Source organism: Blennius ocellaris (assembly GCF_963422515.1).
Source record: "Blennius ocellaris genome assembly, contig: SCAFFOLD_384, whole genome shotgun sequence".
Taxonomy (NCBI): Eukaryota; Metazoa; Chordata; class Actinopteri; order Blenniiformes; family Blenniidae; genus Blennius; species Blennius ocellaris.
Genome location: NW_027662142.1, coordinates 4,339 through 19,125, shown reverse-complemented (window position 1 = coordinate 19,125; position 14,787 = coordinate 4,339). Strand labels below are relative to the sequence as shown.

Sequence of the window (14,787 nt, the reverse complement as noted above, 5' to 3'; positions counted from 1 at the left end):
CCTCTTTCTCTCTCTCCCTCTTTCTCTCTCCCTCTCTCTCTTTCTCTCTCCCCCTCTCTCTCCCCCCTCTCTCTCTCTCTCTCTCCCTCTCCCCCTCTCTCTCTCTCTCTCTCTCTCTCCCCCTCTTTCCCTCTCCCCCCCTCTCTCTCTCTCTCTCTCTCTCTCTCCCCCTCTTTCCCTCTCCCCCTCTCTCTCTCTCTCTCTCTCTCTCCCTCTCCCTCTCCCCCCTCTCTCTCCCTCTCCCTCTCTCTCTCTCTCTCTCTCTCTCTCTCTCCCCCTCTTCCCTCTCCCCCCCCTCTCTCTCTCTCTCTCTCTCTCCCTCCCCCCTCTCCCTCCCCCCCTCTCTCTCCCCCCCTCTCTCCCCCCCCCCTCTCTCTCTCTCTCAGATTGAAGAAGGGATCGTGGTCTACGTTTCTTTCTTCCATGGTCTTCTGAACACGTCATTTATGAAATCGGTGAGTCGATTTATTTCAGAACCTCGATTATTGTTTTTCTGTCTTTTTGACATTTAGTGTGTTTATGTTTTGTTTGATCATGAAAATGTTCATTTCTAATAAGTTTTACAATAATCATCAATAATATTGGTAAATATCTAACAAACAGGTTCATTTCTTAAAATATGGATGAAGAACAAACTTCAGATTATAAAAGACAAAATGATCGTTGAGCAGCAGAAAGTTCTATTTTCTACATTTATTCAAAGAATCTCTTATATTGTTTTTAATTTCAAAACATTTGAAAGATATTTTTGTTTTTGTTTCCATTTTTAAATTTCATTGGTAATATTCACAATCTTTACATTTTATTTTTTAATTACGATGGTTCATTATTCTTTTATCATTTTAATATTTATTTATCATGATTTAAAAAAATCCTCCTTTTATCTTCTACATTTTTATCATTATTTTAAATTAATCATTTGTTATTGTCACTAATATCTTTTTATATATTTGTTACATTTTATATAATATTTTTTTAATAAATGTTACTTTTATTTATTCACCTTTTTTTTCTTCAAATGTATTTATTTTCCTTTAACTGTTTTAATCTGAAATAATAATAATAAATGTGTATTTATTTATATAATAATGAACTTAATTCATCTTGAATGAATGTCTCTGTCCATGTTTGACTCTATAATGTCTCGGCCTGTCTGTCTCCTTGTCCTCGTCCTCGTCTGTCTCCTGGTCGCCGTCTGTCCTCCTGGTCCTCGTCTGTCCTCCTGGTCCTCGTCTGTCTTCTTGTGCTTGTATGTCTCCTTGTCCTCGTCTGTCCTCGTCTGTCCTCCTGGTCCTCGTCTGTCTCCTGGTCCTCATTTGTCTTCTGGTGCTCGTCTGTCCTCCTGGTCCTCGTCTGTCTCCTGTTGCTCGTCTGTCTTCTTGTCCTCGTTTGTCTTCTGGTGCTCGTCTGTCCTCCTGGTCCTCGTCTGTCTCCTGGTCCTCATTTGTCTTCTGGTGCTCGTCTGTCCTCTTGGTCCTCGTCTGTCTCCTGGTCCTCGTCTATCTCCTTGTCCTCGTCTGTCCTCCTGGTCCTCGTCTATCTTCTGGTGCTCGTCTGTCTCATTGTCCTCATCTGTCTCCTGGTCCTCGTCTGTCTCCTTGTCCTCCCCGTCCCTCCAGCCAACAGCCTGATGTCCACCAAGCTGTTCCGTAAAGACTCCCGCCACATGGTGTCTGTCCTGGACCGTCCCGGCAGCGTCCTGCTGGTCCCCCAGGACTCCCTGGTGGGGGAGGCGTCCCCGGGACGGCGGCTGCGGTTCCGGTCCGGCTGCGAGGTGTGGTGGGGGGCCCAGCTGTTCTCCGGCCTGGCGGCCGCCTGCAGGGACCTGCTGGACGCCTCGTCCCGCTGCTGCAGGGCCGGGGTCCGGGTGGAGCAGGGGGTCTACGGCCAGAAGCAGGAGCTGGTCCTCAAGTCCACCGAGCCCCAGACCCTGCTGCTGGAGTTCTGAGCCTCCCGGACCGTCTGGACCGCCCGGACCCACCGAGGACCTCCTGGACCTCCTGGACCCACCCAGGACCTCCCGGACCTCCTGGACCCATCCAGGACCTCCCGGACCGCCCGGACCCACCCAGGACCTCCCGGACCCACCCAGGACCTCCCGGACCGCCCGGACCCACCCAGGACCTCCCGGACCTCCCGGACCCACCCAGGACCTCCCGGACCTCCTGGACCCTCCCAGACCCACCCAGGTCGCCTTGCCACCACTCAGTCTACTTCTGCTGGAGGAACCCTGCTGCAGTACCAGGCCTGGCCACCGGGGGCAGTAGGGAGTCAGGATGGTAATACCACCGGGGGCCACCGGGGGCGCTCTCCTCTGGTTACTACCTGCTGGCGTCCCGCCAGAGAGACGAGCCGGAGGTCTGGGTTCAGGATCCTGGATCTGGAACGGACCTGGGATTTAGACCATGTTGAGATCTGAAGGTTTTCCTTCTTCAAGGACGAGCAGTAATACCACCGGGGGCCACCGGGGGCAGTAGGGAGTCAGGACGGTAATACCACCGGGGGCCACCGGGGGCAGTAGGGAGTCAGGACGGTAATACCACCGGGGGCCACCGGGGGCAGTAGGGAGTCAGGACGGTAATACCACCGGGGGCCACCGGGGGCAGTAGGGAGTCATGGTGGTAATACCACCGGGGGCCACCGGGGGCAGTAGGGAGTCAGGACGGTAATACCACCGGGGGCCACCGGGGGCAGTAGGGAGTCATGGTGGTAATACCACCGGGGGGCAGTAGGGAGTCATGGTGGTAATACCACCGGGGGCCACCGGGGGCAGTAGGGAGTCATGGTGGTAATACCACCGGGGGCCACCGGGGGCAGTAGGGAGTCATGGTGGTAATACCACCGGGGGCCACCGGGGGCAGTAGGGAGTCAGGACGGTAATACCACCGGGGGCCACCGGGGGCAGTAGGGATTCAGTGTAGTTTGTATTCCTGTCTTTCTGGAGGACGTAGAGACTCAAGACGCCGCGGAGACACACACACACACACACACACACACACACACACACACACTTTTGCTATTCTAGTAAAAAAACACCCGTTATAATGTGACTGTTGTTTCCTTCAACTTAAAAGTTTCAAATAAAAAGTCCAAAGTGTTTCTGCTCTGATCGATTCCTCAGTTTGAAAACGTTTCCAGGTTTTACAACTTTTCTACAAACAGGAGGAATTTTATTATTTGGTTCTTTTATACGATTGTTGAAATGATTTCTTCTAATATAAATAAATAAAAACACTTATTGTTCTACTAAAACTTGAATTTGATTAATAATTCTGATCTCAGAAGGAAACTCTGGATTTGTTTTGTTTTATTTTCTGTTCATTTCCACAGTTTCCATGTAATTGTTCCAGAACGCCTCTTCTACTCTCATATGTCTATTTGATTCACTTCACTGAAGGAAGCTTTTACACTGAAGGAAGCTTTTACACTGAAGGAAACTTTTACACTGAAGGTTCTATTGCAGAATGTTTGTGAAGTGATTTTACTAAAAAAAACAACAAAAAACCTACTTTCTGTTCTCGTTCCCTGAAAAGTAAAGGAAACATTTAAAGTGACTCACAAGATAAGATCGTTACTAAACTAAAAATAGATTGTTTTAACGTTAATTTGTGGAGAAAATGTATTTTTCTGTCGTCCATGAAAGAAACGGACTGATATTAATGATTTCAACACAAAATATTCCAATATACGTAGAAAACATCATGTACATTGTAAACTGAAGAATCGCAGCTTCACAAATCAGTTGATTCTATTGTTCGTCTCAAACTCATCTTGTCTGTTGGATTCATTTTATTGTGAAAATCTCAGAGGTTTGATCTTTAACCTGTTGGTTTATTTACACTCTTTTGACTGCAGACGCCTCCTTTGTTTGTTTGTTTGTGGCGGATGTTTCCCCGCGAGTTTGTAAATATTCTGGTCCAAAGAAAAGTTTTCTAGTAGAAAACTTTTGTACTTTTTCTACTAGAAAAGTTTTCTAGTAGAAAACTTTTGTACTTTTTCCTACTAGAAAAGTTTTCTAGTAGAAAACTTTTGTACTTTTTCCTACTAGAAAAGTTTTCTAGTAGAAAACTTTTGTACTTTTTCTACTAGAAAACTTTTCTAGTAGAAAACTTTTGTACTTTTTCTAGTAGAAAACTTTTGTACTTTTTCTAGTAGAAAACTTTTCTAGTAGAAAACTTCTGTACTTTTTCTACTAGAAAACTTTTGTACTTTTTCTAGTAGAAAACTTTTCTAGTATAAAACTTTTGTACTTTTTCTACTAGAAAACTTTTCTAGTAGAAAAGAGCAATATTTGGTTTCCATCTCCGTTTCAAGGCTTGTTTCTTATTTTCAGTCGTTTCTAACTTTGCTTCATTTTTCCAGGTCTTTGATTCGTTTTGTGTCGTTTCTACTTTTCTTCTCTTTGTGTTTCATTTCTGAAACTTTCTGAAAGTTTCTTCTTGTGATTTCTTGTTTTATGTTTGTTTTCTTCTTTTCCTCTCTGTGTCGTTATTCCTCTTTCTCTCCTCAGTGTTTTGTTTTCACCTTTTCTTTTGATTTATTTTCTCAGTCTGACTTTGGTCTTTGTGTCGTTTGGAAACTTTCCCTGGGTTTTCCTTCTGAGTGACTGTGATGCAGGTGGTGACGCGTTCAGCCGCCGACAGTTTCATCCTTTATTTACACCCAGAAGGAGGAGAAACAGCCTTCCACCTCCACCTCCACCTCCACCCAGGATTTCTCTGTACAAGCTCATCAATGTAAACATAAAAAAATAAGAGCGTCTGCTCCTTCGTGTCCAAAGTCCCCCGAAAGTCTGAATACTCCCCCCCCCCAGGAAGCTCGCCGTGGCCCCCCCGCCTCACTGCGAGGGCAAGAAGGTGAGGACAACCCCCCCCCCCCCCCCCCCCCCCCCGCCTCACTGCGAGGGCGAGAAGGTGAGCACCATCCAGCCGATGACGAAGTAGAAGAGGAAGACGGGGTACACCACCAGCGCCTTGCGGTGTGGCGGCTGGCTGTCGGCCAGGAAGGCGGTGGAGGCGAAGGTGGACCAGCCGAAGGAGGCGGCGACCAGCGCCAGGCGCACGGCGAAGGAGGCGGTGCCGGCCAGCACCAGCAGCACCAGGCGGCACGCCACCATGGCCGCCGTCAGCGGCAGGATGCAGTAGCCCAGGACGCACAGGCTCTGGAAGAAGGACAGGCGGCCGCCCAGCAGCTTGGAGTTCAGGGTGATGATGATGGAGCCGAACCACACGATCACAAACACCTGCACACACACACACACACACACACACACACACACACACACACACACACACATTGAATAACATGGATGTCGCAAACGCTTCCTCTGCACATGCTCAGTAGAGACCATCAGAACAAAGTTCCCTCGGTGGCGTCCTGACTCTTATTCTACTGGACTTTTATTTTGACAGTCACCGTAATAACAATCCAACTTGGTACTTTTATTTTGACAGTCACCATAATAACAATCCAACTTGGTGGTTTTATTTTGAGGGTCACCGTAATAACTATCCAACTTGGTACTTTTATTTTGACAGTCACCATAATAACTATCCAACTTGGTACTTTTAATTTGACAGTCACCGTAATAACAATCCAACTTGGTACTTTTATTTTGACAGTCACCGTAATAACAATCCAACTTGGTGGTTTTATTTTGACAGTCACCATAATAACTATCCAACTTGGTACTTTTAATTTGACAGTCACCGTAATAACTATCCAACTTGGTACTTTTATTTTGACAGTCACCATAATAACTATCCAACTTGGTACTTTTATTTTGACAGTCACCGTAATAACAATCCAACTTGGTGGTTTTATTTTGACAGTCACCATAATAACTATCCAACTTGGTACTTTTAATTTGACAGTCACCGTAATAACTATCCAACTTGGTACTTTTAATTTGACAGTCACCGTAATAACTGTCCAACTTGGTACTTTTATTTTGACAGTCACCATAATAACAATCCAACTTGGTGGTTTTATTTTGAGGGTCACTGTAATAACTATCCAACTTGGTACTTTTAATTTGACAGTCACCGTAATAACTATCCAACTTGGTACTTTTAATTTGACAGTCACCATAATAACAATCCAACTTGGTGGTTTTATTTTGACAGTCACCATAATAGCAATCCAACTTGGTACTTTTATTTTGAAAGTCACCGTAGTAACTATCCAACTTGGTACTTTTATTTTGACAGTCAACATTATGTACCGTCAACAGCTTCTGACATGTTTACATTTTGCACATCTCACTTTCTTACTAATATTTTTGCACTGCTCTGTTATTTTATTTTCTTGTGTATATACTTCTGTACGTACGTCGGCTCCAGGGTCGACGGCAAAGTAAGAATTGCATTACACTGTGAAACCTGCTTTTAATGTTGAGGCGACAATAAAACACCTTGAACCCTTGAACCCTTCACTATTTTTGCTTTCATTTTGCAGCTCGTCCATATTTGTTCGTCTGGGGGGAAAAATTCTACTTTACATGTATAGATTTGTTGCCGATTCACTTTTTTGTCCTCCTTTTAAATTGTTTTAGATAAATGTATGTCCCTGTGGAAACACTGTCATGGCTTGTTGTTGTTTGTCTCTATCTGGGATTAATGAATATATTGGATTGTATTTTTGTTTGTACTTTGTTCCTGTAAAAAACACTTTTCAAGTTTCCATGTCACTTGTTCAGTGGATTAATGCCTCTGTAGCTCTACGTCACTGCGACCATCCGGTATTTATGTTTTTTGCATTTCTTTAAATATATTTGACTTGAGGTTTTTTTTTTTAATTTGTTTTATATCCTTTAGCTTTTTAATGTCCGTGGTTGTGTTAATATGAGGGTGTTTTAGTGTTTCACAGCTTTTAAAATTCTCATTTTGTGACCATTACATGTTTTTATCCACATTTTTGAAAATTATACAATCTTCTTCAGGTTATTTTGTTTTGTGGTTGAGTTTAATCCATCTAAAGTTTATATTTCTGACATTAGTCACGGTTTATTTGTCCAGATCGGTGCGTTGGGACGTTAGTAAAAGCTCAGATTTCAGGAATTTCACACGCGTGATGTTTAACTTCGCACCGTGGTAATCGGAGGGTGTTGCGGATCAACTGGTGTCCGTGCTAACTGGTGACCGCCGCTACTAGCTAGAAACCCGCCAGCGGGCGTTAAGCGGCGGACAGACGTCGGGCCGTACCTCGGCGAACTGCGGCCCCCCCTGGTCGGCCTTGTCGGCCGCGCCGCCCTGCAGCAGCAGCGCCAGGGTGACGCAGAGCAGCAGGGGCCCCCACAGGTCCCAGTCCCGCAGCAGGGCCGAGCTGCGCTTCGGGTACAGGACGTGCACGAACTTGGTGCCCACCGCGCGCAGGTCCCGCAGGATGGTCTCCTTCACCGGCTCGTCCAGCGTGGAGAAGTAGTCGTCCTCCCTCCGGGCGGAGCTCATGGGGACGGAGATGTCCCCCTCCACCGGGATGTCCTCCGAGATGGAGACGTCGGACAGGCCGGCGAACGGCCTGCTGGCCTCATCCGCCGCCGCCATGATCGCTGCGCGAGAGGGAAGTCTGAAGTAAATCCGAGGCCGCCGGGTCGATTTGAGGCCACAAAGTGTCCGCGAGGCTCCGGAACGTCCCTCGGATTGAACTTCTGGCGTCGAGTTTTAATCCGGAGACAAACGGCTGCGACCTGCAGCTCCACGTCAGCTGGGGATTGTTTACTTCCGGTCCACGTCGCTGACGCAACGAAATCCTTTTGGTGCGTTCAGGTTCGACTCGGATATTTCAAAGTAAGCTCCGCCTCCCGCGGTGAGAAACTGTTCACTTCAACAACATGAAGTAGATTAACTGTCGTGTTTCTAGTTACGCCTATATCACAGAAAACGTGAGACGCTGTTAGCATGAAGTGAGCTGGTCATTCTGTATACTGTAATTTTGTTTAATAGATATGGGGGCGGTCATTCATCGTCCTACTCTCATGAATGCATCATCACTGTCGCGTTTTGGTGACGCATCCAGGCGCGTTTCAGTCGCTTGTTTACGTCCAGAGGAGCTTTTTCCCTCGTTAAATCGTCGGTTGTTCGTCATTCAGTCCGTGTGACGGAGGACTGGTGGAGGACTGATGGAGGACTGATGGAGGACTGATGGAGGAGTGACGGAGGACTGATGGAGGACTGGCGGGTCCAGGTGAAGGCGGACTGCGAGGAGCTGCTGAGGCGCTTCCAGGACACCCAGTCTGTCCGCTTCGAGGTTTTCTGCAACGTCTGGAGGGAAATGAAGTTCTCACACATCTTCTAGTAGGTTCCTGTCTGTCCTTTACCACAACTGTCTCCTGTCTGTCCTTTACCACAACTGTCTCCTGTCTGTCCTTTACCACAACTGTCTCGTGTCTGTCCTTACAACAACTGTCTCCTGTCTGTCCTTTACCACAACTGTCTCCTGTCTGTCCTTTACCACAACTGTCTCCTGTCTGTCCTTTACCACAACTGTCTCCTGTCTGTCCTTTACCACAACTGTCTCGTGTCTGTCCTTTACAACAACTGTCTCCTGTCTGTCCTTTACCACAACTGTCTCCTGTCTGTCCTTTACCACAACTGTCTCCTGTCTGTCCTTTACCACAACTGTCTCCTGTCTGTCCTTTACAACAACTGTCTCCTGTCTGTCCTTTACAACAACTGTCTCCTGTCTGTCCTGTACAACAACTGTCTCCTGTCTGTCCTTTACAACAACTGTCTCCTGTCTGTCCTGTACAACAACTGTCTCCTGTCTGTCCTGTACAACAACTGTCTCCTGTCTGTCCTTTACAACAACTGTCTCCTGTCTGTCCTTTACAACAACTGTCTCCTGTCTGTCCTTTACAACAACTGTCTCCTGTCTGTCCTTTACCACAACTGTCTCCTGTCTGTCCTTTACAACAACTGTCTCCTGTCTGTCCTTTACCACAACTGTCTCCTGTCTGTCCTTTACCACAACTGTCTCCTGTCTGTCCTTTACAACAACTGTCTCCTGTCTGTCCTTTACAACAACTGTCTCCTGTCTGTCCTGTACAACAACTGTCTCCTGTCTGTCCTTTACCACAACTGTCTCCTGTCTGTCCTTTACAACAACTGTCTCCTGTCTGTCCTTTACAACAACTGTCTCCTGTCTGTCCTTTACCACAACTGTCTCCTGTCTGTCCTTTACCACAACTGTCTCCTGTCTGTCCTTTACAACAACTGTCTCCTGTCTGTCCTTTACCACAACTGTCTCCTGTCTGTCCTTTACCACAACTGTCTCCTGTCTGTCCTTTACAACAACTGTCTCCTGTCTGTCCTGTACAACAACTGTCTCCTGTCTGTCCTGTACAACAACTGTCTCCTGTCTGTCCTGTACAACAACTGTCTCCTGTCTGTCCTTTACAACAACTGTCTCCTGTCTGTCCTTTACCACAACTGTCTCCTGTCTGTCCTTTACCACAACTGTCTCCTGTCTGTCCTTTACAACAACTGTCTCCTGTCTGTCCTTTACAACAACTGTCTTCTGTCTGTCCTTTACAACAACTGTCTCCTCTCTGTCCTTACAACAACTGTCTCCTGTCTGTCCTTTACAACAACTGTCTCCTGTCTGTCCTTTACCACAACTGTCTCCTGTCTGTCCTTTACAACAACTGTCTCCTGTCTGTCCTTTACCACAACTGTCTCCTGTCTGTCCTTTACAACAACTGTCTCCTCTAACTTCCTCTAACCTTCCTGGTTTTTCCTCCACTTTTCCTGCAGGTCCGGTTTCATTTGGTTAAAATCAGTCGCATCACGTCCTTCCTGTCTTTTGTCCTCATGTTGTCTTTTCGCCCCCAGCGGCTTGGTGACTCGTCACGAGAAACGAGCGTTCAGCCGTCTGGTCCTGGACGCCGCCTTGCCCTTCCTCCTGCCGCCGTTCAGCTTCCAGATCCGTGTGGGGGGCCTGTTCCTGCTGTCCAGCCTGTACCGGGGGCAGAGCGCCACGCCGCCGGAGCAGGTCTGGACCGCCTCCCCCCGCTAGGCCCCGCCCCTCCCTCCCCCCGCTGGGCCCCGCTAGGCCCCGCCTCCCCCCGCTAGGCCCCGTCCCCTCCCTCCCCCCGCTGGGCCCCGCTAGGCCCCGCCTCCCCCCGCTAGGCCCCGCCCCTCCCTCCCCCCGCTGGGCCCCGCTAGGCCCCGCCTCCCCCCGCTAGGCCCCGTCCCCTCCCTCCCCCCCACTAGGCCCCGCCTCCCCCCGCTAGGCCCCTCCCCTCCCCAGGCCCCGCCTCCTCCCGCTAGTCCCCGCCCCCTCCCGACAGGCCCCGCCCCTCCCTCTAGGCCCCGCCCCCTCCCGGCTGACCCTGCTCTCTGGCTGCAGGTCCGCGTGGCGCTGCGGGACTGGGACCAGGTGCAGCGGTTCCAGAGAGACGCTGCAGCGGCGCAGCACCACGACGTGGTCTACATCCTGCACAAGCTGCAGGCCTGCAGAGCCTTCGCCTTCACCGCCATGCCCACACTGGTCAGGCCCTTCAAAATAAAGCTTGCACCTTTAAGACGGAGGGACTGATCAGGAAAATGAGTTTAATGGAGATAAAGAGGAAGAAGAAATAAACATGAAGAAAGGAAAAGTTAGAACAGCCTGAAATGTATCAAAATAAATCTACAAGATATTTAACAGTCTGAGGGTTTAACGGCTTTATTGTAAACACAATTTAATTATTATATATCAAATAAAACTGAGTTTAAAAAAAGAGGTGGACATTTTTAAATTTCTTCCAAAACTAAAAATCATAAGAAATTCTTACTGGTAGAAATTAAAATATGATTTTCTCCTCCTCTTCCTCCTCTTCTTCTTCCTCTTCCTCTTCCTCCTCCTCCTCCTCCTCTTCCTCCTCCTCCTCCTCTTCCTCTCAGTTGACGTACCAGAAGAAGAGGAAGGTTGAACGGTCGATGGTTTGTGAAGAATTCATGGAACGAACGTCTCGTCCTCAAGAGCTGATCAACATCGACCTGCTGGAGGTGAACAGAGGAAAACTCTTCCTCTTCCTCTTCCTCTCCTCCTCTTCTTCCTCTTCCTCTCCTCCTCTTCTTCCTCTTCCTCTTCCTCTCCTCCTCTTCCTCCTCTTCCTCTTCCTCCTCTTCTTCCTCTTCCTCTTCCTCTCCTCCTCTTCCTCCTCTTCTTCCTCCTCTTCCTCTTCCTCCTCTTCTTCCTCTTCCTCTTCCTCTCCTCCTCTTCCTCCTCTTCTTCCTCCTCTTCCTCTTCCTCGTCCTCTTCCTCCTCCTCCTCCTCTTCCTCAGACTTCATCTCTGCTGACCTTTGATCTTTACAGGAAATGTCCAACGTCCATCAGCTCTATGAGAAGTTGAAGAAGTCTGTGGTTCCTCCAGCCCCGGGGGGTCCTGGAGGTCCAGCAGGTCCTGGAGGTCCTGGAGGTCCGGGGGTTTCAGGCATGGACCTGGTCCAGTCAGACCTGGTCCCTCAGCTCCGCAGCACCGTGCTGGACTTCTACAAGTGGCAGCTGAGGCGGGTCAGAACCACCAGAACCACCAGAACAACTTCACATTTTCACACTTCGTTCCTTCTTTCATCAGACAAAAACAATAGAAATGTTGATTTTCACACACTGATTCTATTAGAAACGTCTTTGTGTCCTTTGATCCATGACGACTGGTGACAAGCTGCTCTGGTTCTGGTTCTGGTTCTGGTTCTGTTCAGGATGGCGCTCTGCAACACGGCGGCGCTCTGCAGCACGGCGGCGCTCTGCAACACGGCGGCGGAACGTCTTCGTCTCAGCAGGTTCACATTTCTACTTTATTTTAGTCTGAGATCTGTTTTCACCCTTTCAGTGTAAAAGACACAAAGCAGTTTTTGGAAGCGTGTTCCAGGTGGCGCTTTTTGAGAAGCAGTGACATCATGTGACATCAGTGTGACATCATGTGACATCAGTGTGACATCAGTGTGACATCATGTGACATCAGTGTGACATCATGTGACATCATGTGACATCGTGTGACATCATGTGACATCAGTGTGACATCATGTGACATCAGTGTGACATCATGTGACATCGTGTGACATCGTGTGACATCGTGTGACATCATGTGACATCAGTGTGACATCATGTGACATCATGTGACATCAGTGTGACATCATGTGACATCATGTGACATCATGTGACATCATGTGACATCATGTGACATCAGTGTGACATCATGTGACATCAGTGTGACATCATGTGACATCGTGTGACATCGTGTGACATCGTGTGACATCATGTGACATCAGTGTGACATCATGTGACATCATGTGACATCATGTGACATCAGTGTGACATCGTGTGACATCGTGTGACATCATGTGACATCATGTGACATCATGTGACATCATGTGACATCATGTGACATCATGTGACATCAGTGTGACATCATGTGACATCAGTGTGACATCATGTGACATCATGTGACATCAGTGTGACATCGTGTGACATCGTGTGACATCATGTGACATCAGTGTGACATCATGTGACATCATGTGACATCAGTGTGACATCATGTGACATCATGTGACATCATGTGACATCGTGTGACATCGTGTGACATCATGTGACATCATGTGACATCAGTGTGACATCAGTGTGACATCATGTGACATCATGTGACATCATGTGACATCAGTGTGACATCATGTGACATCATGTGACATCAGTGTGACATCGTGTGACATCGTGTGACATCGTGTGACATCATGTGACATCATGTGACATCATGTGACATCAGTGTGACATCGTGTGACATCGTGTGACATCATGTGACATCAGTGTGACATCATGTGACATCAGTGTGACATCAGTGTGACATCATGTGACATCAGTGTGACATCATGTGACATCATGTGACATCAGTGTGACATCAGTGTGACATCATGTGACATCATGTGACATCATGTGACATCAGTGTGACATCATGTGACATCATGTGACATGATGGTGCCACGCGGCCTGTTTGTGTCTCCAGGCGTCCAGAAGAGCAGAACTTCTGTCGTCCATCAAGTGGAAGTCGTACGGCGGCGCCGCGGAGGTTCGTCTCCAAAGGCTTTTCATCATTTTAACACAAGAACACAACGTCTTTTCATTGTTTTTAAACTCTGATAAACAAATAAAACACAAACCAAAATTAAAAAAAAGTGTATTGATTCATGTAGTTTTTTCATTTAAATCCAAATAATGCTCCTTAAATAATTTTATTGATTTCAATATATTTTCTGCACCGTTTCTTTGTTTGGTTATTTTTCTAATATTTTTGTTAGAAATTGACCGTTTAATCACAATTTAAAAACATTTAATTTGAATTTTTTCACACGTGAAACATAAATATTTCATATTTGTCATATTCTGTTTATATATATTCGTTTCATTGTATTTTTTATGAATAAAATGAAACAAAAAAATGTAATTATTTATTTATAATTTTTTAAAATTAATCTATTAACATTTTTTATTTATTTATAAATAGAAATAATTTCTGTATAAATAAATGTTTTCGATTGCTGAATGTGTTTGTAGCCGTCAGTTAGCTAGCCCCCCCCCCCCCCCCCCCCCCCACTAACAGTCTGGTGGTCCTGCAGGCCAGCAGGTCGCGGCGCCACCGTCAGGTGGAGGTGAACACGACGGGTCAGGAGGAGGAGACGACTCTCCGCCGCCACTCCTCCAGGAAACGTTCGCTCAAGGCCAGAACCAAGGAGAGGCTCTGCCTGGCTGGTGGGTCGGGATTCAAACCCTCAACCCTCCTGTGGCAATGCTAATGCTAATTATCCTCCTCCTTCTCCTCCTTCTCTTCCTTCTCCTCCTCCTCCTCCTCCTTCCCCTCCTTCTCTTCCTTCTCCTCCTCCTCCTCTTCCTCTTCCTCCTGCTCCTCCTCCTCCTGCTCCTCCTCCTGCTCCTCCTCCTGCTCCTCCTCTTGCTCCTCCTCTTCCTCCTCCTCCTCCTGCTCCTCCTCTTGCTCCTCCTCTTCCTCCTCCTCCTCCTGCTCCTCCTCTTCCTCCTCCTCCTCCTCCTCCTCTTCCTCCTCCTGCTCCTGCTCCTGCTCCTCCTCCTCCAGGAGGTGTCTGTCCAGGAGGCTCCACCCTCATCAGCTCCTTGACCTCCCTCCAGTCCGACAGTAAATATTTTATTTTCTTCTCAAAATGAAAGTTGTGTTTTGATTTTGATCAAAGTGAAGATGAATGATGAAGAATCGCGACTGAAGACTTTCAACTTTAACTGTTTTTTATTCAATTTCTCTTTGATGAACAAGTTTAACAAATTCTAATAGTTCCTCACAATAAACCAGGATTTATTCACTCAGCTTCTTTTCTTTATTTCAGAAAAGTGAAGGACAAACATGGAGGAGGAGAAGGAGGAGAAGAAGGAGGAGGAGAAGGAGGAGAAGAAGTTCAGCGTCTGCTTTATGATTCCAGTTTGTTTAATTTTAGCCTGTAGATTTTTTAAAGACGTGATTTTCTGGTTTGTTTTGTGAATTTTTCACTGTTTAACCTTTAAAATGTTCAACAACATTGTTGATGTTTAAAAAACACAAATCCATGTAAATGTTAATGAAGCTTTTTTCACTTCATATGTTTTGGTTGATTTTGTCACGGTTTTACATAAAACATTTTTTATTTTTATGTTTGCTGTTTATCTAAAAGTCTTTCAGTTTGATGAGTTGAAAATATAAAAAAAATATAAAAAAGACAAATAAAAGGCTCTCAGAAGGATCAGAAGTAGAAATAATCAGAAATTATCACAAGCGTGATGTTATATACATATGTGTGTATATATAC

General features: G+C 46.7%; 3 protein-coding genes across 3 annotated transcripts; 2 read left to right on the top strand and 1 right to left on the bottom strand.

Moving 5' to 3' along the window:
- The first annotated feature begins 384 nt into the window (after positions 1–384).
- On the top strand, positions 385–2,108 carry dtd2 (D-aminoacyl-tRNA deacylase 2). Its single transcript, XM_080521672.1, has 2 exons — positions 385–455; positions 1,620–2,108. Exon 2 carries the CDS (start codon positions 1,631–1,633, stop codon positions 1,946–1,948), a length of 318 nt encoding a protein of 105 aa, XP_080377798.1. The 5' UTR covers positions 385–455; positions 1,620–1,630; the 3' UTR covers positions 1,949–2,108.
- Positions 2,109–4,777: 2,669 nt separating this feature from the next.
- Positions 4,778–7,719, bottom strand: yipf6 (Yip1 domain family, member 6). The gene is made up of 2 exons (XM_080521670.1): positions 7,203–7,719; positions 4,778–5,242 (listed from the first exon to the last, which is right to left on the bottom strand). Exons 1-2 carry the CDS (start codon positions 7,542–7,544, stop codon positions 4,895–4,897), a joined length of 690 nt encoding a protein of 229 aa, XP_080377796.1. The 5' UTR covers positions 7,545–7,719; the 3' UTR covers positions 4,778–4,894.
- Positions 7,720–8,013: 294 nt separating this feature from the next.
- Positions 8,014–14,579, top strand: LOC308148226 (snRNA-activating protein complex subunit 1-like). Its single transcript, XM_080521671.1, has 11 exons — positions 8,014–8,092; positions 8,126–8,294; positions 9,831–9,990; positions 10,348–10,488; positions 10,884–10,988; positions 11,300–11,497; positions 11,686–11,766; positions 12,984–13,046; positions 13,594–13,726; positions 14,067–14,126; positions 14,332–14,579. Exons 2-11 carry the CDS (start codon positions 8,164–8,166, stop codon positions 14,337–14,339), a joined length of 1,080 nt encoding a protein of 359 aa, XP_080377797.1. The 5' UTR covers positions 8,014–8,092; positions 8,126–8,163; the 3' UTR covers positions 14,340–14,579.
- The last annotated feature ends 208 nt before the right edge of the window (positions 14,580–14,787 follow it).

Coding starts and splice junctions, on each gene's coding strand:
- dtd2 (XM_080521672.1), top strand. CDS start 1,631: ATGTCCACCAAGCTGTTCCGTAAAGACTCCCGCCACATGGTGTCTGTC.
- yipf6 (XM_080521670.1), bottom strand. CDS start 7,544: ATGGCGGCGGCGGATGAGGCCAGCAGGCCGTTCGCCGGCCTGTCCGAC. Junction 5,243..7,202: donor GGGGGCCGCAGTTCGCCGAG/GTACGGCCCGAC, acceptor GTGTGTGTGCAG/GTGTTTGTGATCGTGTGGTT.
- LOC308148226 (XM_080521671.1), top strand. CDS start 8,164: ATGGAGGACTGGCGGGTCCAGGTGAAGGCGGACTGCGAGGAGCTGCTG. Junction 13,047..13,593: donor CGTACGGCGGCGCCGCGGAG/GTTCGTCTCCAA, acceptor GTGGTCCTGCAG/GCCAGCAGGTCGCGGCGCCA. Junction 13,727..14,066: donor GGAGAGGCTCTGCCTGGCTG/GTGGGTCGGGAT, acceptor CTCCTCCTCCAG/GAGGTGTCTGTCCAGGAGGC.